Source organism: Centruroides sculpturatus, unplaced genomic scaffold (assembly GCF_000671375.1).
Source record: "Centruroides sculpturatus isolate CEXI.00-Female unplaced genomic scaffold, Cexi_2.0 scaffold2205, whole genome shotgun sequence".
NCBI lineage: Eukaryota > Metazoa > Arthropoda > Arachnida > Scorpiones > Buthidae > Centruroides > Centruroides sculpturatus.
The window spans coordinates 2,978-10,302 of record NW_019386641.1 but is presented as its reverse complement, the minus strand read 5'-3'; the positions used below and the strand labels follow the sequence as shown (position 1 = coordinate 10,302).

The window sequence follows — 7,325 nt, the reverse complement described above, 5'->3', positions numbered from 1 at the left end:
CTCTTGAGTAAGATTTGACTGTGATCTCATAATCACAGTCTCTTGTGAATCTTCTAATTTTTCAAGGTCTTCTTCAGTTTTTATCGAATGTCAAACAATTCTCCGGCATGGACAAACTTTTTCAAACCTTTCTCGCGCATCTGACAACGGCTCAATGAGTTTTTCACAGCCTCGTACACATCACAGCTCAACACATCACACCTTTGAATTATTTGATAATCTCGAGACGATTCTTTCTTCTTGGAAACTTTTATTAGCTTTACATCTTCAATTATAGAATCATACTTTGGTTTGTTATTAAAACACTACGTATTATATTTTAAATCTTCGCTAAAGAGGTTTGCGAAGAATCTTTTCTTGATTTTACTCACCAATTCGGTGCTTGCTTGCATTCTAGGATTTAAATTTATCTACGTTAAAAGAAGGAGTGGGGAAAGGAAGTGAAAGAAACAAACTTTTGAACTTTAACGATACGGAAGCCGTTGATGTGCAGATTACCTAGATACTCTGCAAATTACCTAGGTAATTTGAGAAATTGAACAATATTCGCAGCTTTAACGGATCACCCTAGTTAATCTGCAGATTAGCTGGGTAATGTACTGTACCTAATAACAAAAATTCTTACGTAACTCGAGTAAAATTAATATGAAGACCTAATTTTGATATAGGAAGTTACCTCACAATAATTTAGTATATTATAATTTTTATTTGTAATAAGAATTTATTAATTTATTATTTTACCATAGAATGACACGGAACGCGTGCCCCGATATCTGCACTGGGCCTTTTGACTGGTTTTTTTTATAAATTCGATATTAGATATATATAATTTTTATTTTTTAAATATATTTGTTTGTCTGTTCTCTTTTTTATGATATAAGAAACAAGTTTATCAAAATCAACGCGTGGTTAATTTAAAAAGCCAGAGTGGGTCCGTGTTTGATCCACGGGTTGATCCACAGAGTGGGTCCATAGGTTTGCCACCACTGACCTAGAAAGTTCTATTGCAAGCAAGACTGACATCTATCAATGGAATTCATTGACCACTTAAAGTCTGTTTTAGTTCCGAAAAAACCCAAATCACAGAAAGGATTTCTATGGTGAACACAGTGGATGGTCAAAAGCTCCAACGCCATTTCTGCAGCAATGCTGTTATCATACTAGCAATATGGTCATCGAGCATGGTCTCATATAAAACTCGGCGTTTCTTATTGAAGTTCAGGTGTGTTCAGGCAATGCGCAGGTTGTAATTGATGTTCAGGACGCTTGATGTAAGAGGTCGATTTCCGTATACAGATGCTACTTTATGAAATTTATTTAAATTAACGTTCATTAATCGAGGAAATAATGGCAAATCCCAGATCAGGTGCAAAAAAAAAATCCTAAAAGACTTAAACGCCTAACTTAAGCAATAATAAAGATGATAACTACATCCTTTAAATTTTTTTGCAGATATTATTTTTATTACAACACCAAACGATCGCCTAATTATCGGGCTATAATATGGCTATTTTAAATGATTGGAACTAAGTAATTTGACAATTATAGGTAGGCGTTAGGCGCCATCTCTTAATTAAATTAATAATTAAATAAATAAATTTAGAACATTCTGGAATAAAAGAACTGACCCGGGACGGGGCTTGAACCCGCAACCTCCGCTTGCCGTGCGGTGCGCTTGCCAGTTACGCCACCCGGACCCCGAGCGAGTCTTCGCTTCCAGAAGTATATAGATTTAGATATAACCTTACTTGGTTAAATACATCACCGACTGGGGACGACTCCTTCGCCCACGACCCTAACGGTACTCAGCCGGCTAACGTAACACCCGGCGAGGTATATATATATATAAACATCAACTCACAGCCCGAGTAGATAATAACAACACCAAACGATCGCCTAATTATCGGGCTATAATATGGCTATTTTAAATGATTGGAACTAAGTAATTTGACAATTAGAGGTAGGCGTTAGGCGCCATCTCTTAATTAAATTAATAATTAAATAAATAAATTTAGAACATTCTGGAATAAAAGAACTGGCCCGGGACGGGGCTTGAACCCGCAACCTCCGCTTGCCGTGCGGTGCGNCAGCGATTCCCAACCTGTGGTACGCGTACCCCTAGGGGTACGCGATAGGTTGTTTAGGGGTACAGAAAAAAGTTAGTTATTATGGCAGAAAAAATAATATATTATGTATCACAAACTAATAGTATTAAAAAATTATTAGATAAATAATGTTCCTTGCAACAATCACAACTTTATTATACATTTTTTCTTTTAGTTTTTTTTTCTTTAATTTAAAGTTACAATATGTAAATTTAACAATACGGTTACTCACTAAATTTCTTAAATGAGGGGTACAATCTAGAGATATGACATGTCACGGGGTACAATCTAGAGATATGGCATGTCACGGGGTACACTAATGAAAAAAGGTTGGGAACCACTGTCTTAGAACATACTTCTTTCTTACAACATACTTCTTTTTTCTACACACATTTTTATACCTAATATTGGGGACAAAACACATTCGAAACAAGTGACAATCTTATCTTGAGAATCCAAAGAGTAAACTTTAAAATTACGAAGAACATTTGCCAAAACTATTTTAATTTTCATCATGGCGAGTTTACGTCCTGTAAGTAAATTATTTTAATGAAATAATTCTTTTGTTTTTGTATTTATTCACTAATCACTTACCGAGACAATTTCGTGGACCGGCAGAAAATGCCAGAAATGCATAAGGATGAAGATTTTTATATTTTTCAGGTAGGAAACGGTCTGGATCGAACACTTCGGGATTTTCGTAAACAGAAGGATTATGGTGAATGCCATAGATATTTATGACAAGACTCGAATTTGCAGGCAACGAGTAATTACCTATTTCAATGACAACGATTTAATGCTTCCAGTTAATATCAAATATAAAATATTATTATTAAAAAACAAATTCCAAAATATCAAAAATTACTTATTTTCATTTCCGAAGGATTTTTTCTTGCAATTATAGGAATAGGAGGATAGATTCTCATCGACTCTTGATAAGTGTAATATATAAAACTATTCCTTGAATGAATTAAATAAATTAAGAAGTTACCTTAATTACGCATTCCAAGTACGTCATTTTTGTCAGGTCTTCAATAGTAATATCCCTATTCATATCATTCTTGAAAATTTCTTCCAATTCTAAATACACTCTCTCTTGTATTTTGTGGAATCTTCCCAAAAGATAAAGAGACCATGACATAGCGTGGGAGGTTGTATCGTAACTCTGATATTAAAATACGTTAAAAAGAAATAAAGTTGTAAAATTGCCTTCTACATAATTTTTGTTTTCAATAAAATATATACTATATAATAAACATAAAATAAAAACTATATAATACACATTTACATTCCTGTCATACCAGTTCACAATGCGCAATCACATTGCTTGCAGCAAGCAGTTTACATATTTCTTCGTATTACTTACGACAAAATATCAATAATCTGATTTTGGGAGTTTACTTTTTCCTCTAATAAGAAAACAGTCCAGAAACTTTCAAATGGAGCCAATTGTATCCGGCGTAAATTTCGGTGGTAAAATGAAAAGGATAAAACAGTGCGTCATTTCAATTCTTCCGAAACTTATGGATGAAGCCAAAAGTAATAATATTAGTAAAATGGAGGATGGCTCCAACTGTTATTTCTCGCGGAAAACGTAATTATTGGAGATTAGCCCTAATTTAAATGAAGTGAATTAAGTGAAAATTCGACGTAAACGAAGAGATATTACAAAAAAAGTCATTAAAGTTTCTAAATAATTCATTATAACGATTCTGTTTATAATTTTAACACGGTTAACAGAATAGAATGCGATACATGTATGCCTTTGCAAACTAAGTTTCAGTTTATTAATGATACAAAAATTCTTTTCTCCACATTCGATATTATCCGATTAATTCTATGAACAAAATGTCTTCGATCGTTGGACGAAATAAACATTAAATTGTTTACAAACTGTGAAATTAGTTGAACGAAAAAGCTAAATGCACATTGTCCAGTTTGAATTGTCTACACTTACGACAACACCTTACATGTTATAATATATCGACGTGTATTTATGACATTTTCGGTTATTCTGTTATTATGGTATTGAATTATTTCGGTCATCATCTCAGACATTACTTGGTTTGAATATTTTCTATCGTGTTTATAAAAGGAATTTGATAAATTAATACTCGAAAAGATAATTTAATAACAGATAATTATCCACAAAAATAAGTTATTAATTTTTAAACTGCAATTTTACGTATACATTGGAGAAATCGCATTCGATATGAAGTCGAAAAATTAAGGCACGACTAGCCTTTTTCACCCGAATTTTCTGCTTTAATTATACATAATAATTATAATAACAATGTATAAAAATCACTAGTAGATACACATTTTTAATTTTTCAAAATTATACTTTTTCTGCGTGTATATGCTACTGTGAATGACCGATATCTGGCGAATGTCAACATTCTCTGGTGAATGTCAGCATTCACACAGTCGTTTCGTGTATGTACGAAATATTTGCTAAATATCATTATTTCTCACTTACACCGGCAAATGTCACTCAGCATGCACTGATGGTGAATGTTGAATATAAATATTTTTATTACGTTAAGACAAAAATGCAACTTTTTAATGTCAAAATAAGAGAAAACTTAAGTATCAGCACATGTAAATAAACTGTTGAACCTGAAACGAACAGTACATTTTTAATCAGAAAAGAAAAACAATACGCAATAGTAAACTCACACATATATTGTGTGATTAACGTTATAAAGTCTTATTTATTGCAACAACTTAAACTGTTATGGCACTTTGAATTGCACAAGAGTCCCTTGATTTACAACTGCATTTATTCGCAAAAAACTTTTTTTTGTAATGACAGCGTGTATAGCCTTGTCTTCCACTTTTCGAATTAGCTGCAGCTGATTCTCTTAGCGATATTTCTTAAGAAGAAATCTCATCTATGGAAAGTAACTTTTCTCTACAAATTAGGAACTGATTGCAGGTATACAGCTGCTTCAGGGTACCATTTTTGTTTGCTAATTTATAAAAGTCAAAGTTTTCTATTCCAATTACAACCGCCAACACATTTCGGGCATCTGTACGGCCACGGTTGATATCAAAGACTTCTATTCTTTGAGCAGAAGAAAATTGCGAAGAATTTGGTGACAGATCTCCTCTCTGGTGACATCGGCTTGTCGGGTGTCGTTTCGAGCTCCACCAAATCTTATATGTGCTTGTCGACATACACCGCCAATTGTGCGAATAAATAATAATATTATGAAATATTCGGTCTTTCACCGACGTAGTTTGCATGTGTCGACATTCACTGGAGAATATCGACATTTTTTAATTTTGGTCTTTCACAGTAACATATATAAATACAGAAAATATATAGTAATTAATAAACTTTTTTGTTTTATATTTAAAATTTTTTGCTATTACATTTCACATATCTATATATATATATATATATGGACGTGTGTGTCCCTATATTTCACGTTTCTGCAGAAACTACACATCGCACATGAATGCTGTTTGTATGCGGTGGTAACCCCAAGTTTCCATTCGTGCACTATGGTGGTTGCGTCTCGATAGCTATAAGGGTTCGGGAGATATGGTGATGAAAGTGGTTGAAAGTGGTTTTCTATTTCGAATGTTATGTTCGAATTTGTTCAAATTTGTTCGAATTCGAATTCGAATTGGTTCGATTATAAAACGATTGTATACGTTCCAGAAAATTGAAAAATCCAGTCAAACCTCGTTTGACTGGACGTAAAATTTTTCTAATTAGTCTGGAAACGGGAGACCTAATTCTTGCATTCTGTGAAATAGGGTAAAATTGGCTATAATGTAATTATCTTAATTTTCACTATCGTTACTTTTTGCCCAGCGAAGTGGGATTTTGCAGCTAGATTATAGATTACTTAGAAAAACAGTTTTTTATATATAAAAAAACTATATTACATACAGATAAAAACCCAGCGAAGCGGGTCCTTGCAGCTAGTTAAAATATAAAAGTACAAAATTCAAAATTCAAAACTATAAATTTTTAAATGTTAAAAAATTATAAATTATTCCGAAATTACAAATATTATTTACTTTAACAAATAATTATGAATGAAATGTAATGATTTCAAAAACATCTTAAATTAAATACAATTCCTAATTACAAGAAAGTAATTATGATTATTTTTGAAATAGGTTTTACGTTAATTATAATTTTTATCGCCGAGTTAACTGTTTTATAATTATTTTCGATTACACCTTTAATAAATTAAGTAAATTCTGCCTACCGCAAAAATTGCGCCGCCCATTTCTCTGATAACGTCTTCTTCCGATATTAAACCTTCTTTGACATGAAGATCCAACAGGGAATCGATAAGACGTTGTTTTGTTTTCATCTTTGGTTTTTCTTCATTGCGTGTTTGTTTGTCTAATGAATGGTGCTGCTGCACTTTTTTCACAAAATTTTCTTTTCTTCTCTTGAACACCTACGCATTAAATTGAATTATTAATTACTTAAACTAAAACACAAAACTCCATTCACAAGTTGAGTTTACATTTTCGTCGAAACGATGAATTATTTCGACGTCTCTCTTATAATTTTTTCCTATTTTACTTATAAAGAATATTGGGGAAAGCCAGTACATTGGATTTGCTATCCATTCAGGAAAATATGTCAGAATTCAAAAATTTAATATAAATTATTATTACATGAAAAGAAAATTTATTCTAATTTAAAGCTTGGATAAGAAGTAACGTGCTGTCAACTATTAAATCTACAAAAAATTTCAAATTATATTTCGGGTGAAAAACATAATAGAATTTTGTTAAATTGAAATAATTTAAAACATGTAAAATTTACTTTAAATCATAAATTTGTGTAGAAGTTTTTTTTTCTTTGTTTTTGTGTTCCAAATATGCAAAAAGAGAAAGTTTGCAATTATTTCTTATCGTACTTAATTAATTCTTGAAAAATATTAAAAATAAGTTATTGGACTGTATATCTTTATATTGCTATTGGATGTTTAAACGTTACGTTTTCGCTATCATAAAGACTTTATCTATAGTACTGAGGCAACAGAAGAAAAACACAGATGTATAAATACAGTAGATCCCCCTATAAGACGGTAGATACGTTCCGTTCTTTATGAATCAATTTTGTAGGAATCATAGTTTACGGACTACGGCTGTTTGAAAGGTTTTCTTTCATAAAATTAATCGATTCTAGACTAATTCGACTCAACATTTCCAAAATACGTATATTTTTTTGAAAATAATCCG

At 31.9% G+C, this 7,325-nt stretch overlaps 1 protein-coding gene across 1 annotated transcript; it reads right to left on the bottom strand.

Moving 5' to 3' along the window:
- Positions 1-2,468: 2,468 nt before the first annotated feature.
- Positions 2,469-6,532, bottom strand: LOC111615472 (cytochrome P450 4C1-like; the record flags this gene model as incomplete). The annotated part of the gene is made up of 5 exons (XM_023356877.1): positions 2,469-2,635; positions 2,700-2,879; positions 2,971-3,034; positions 3,097-3,270; positions 6,335-6,532. Coding segments are annotated over 5 exons (783 nt in total), but the record flags the coding sequence as incomplete, so codon positions are not given.
- Between the last annotated feature and the right edge of the window lie 793 nt (positions 6,533-7,325).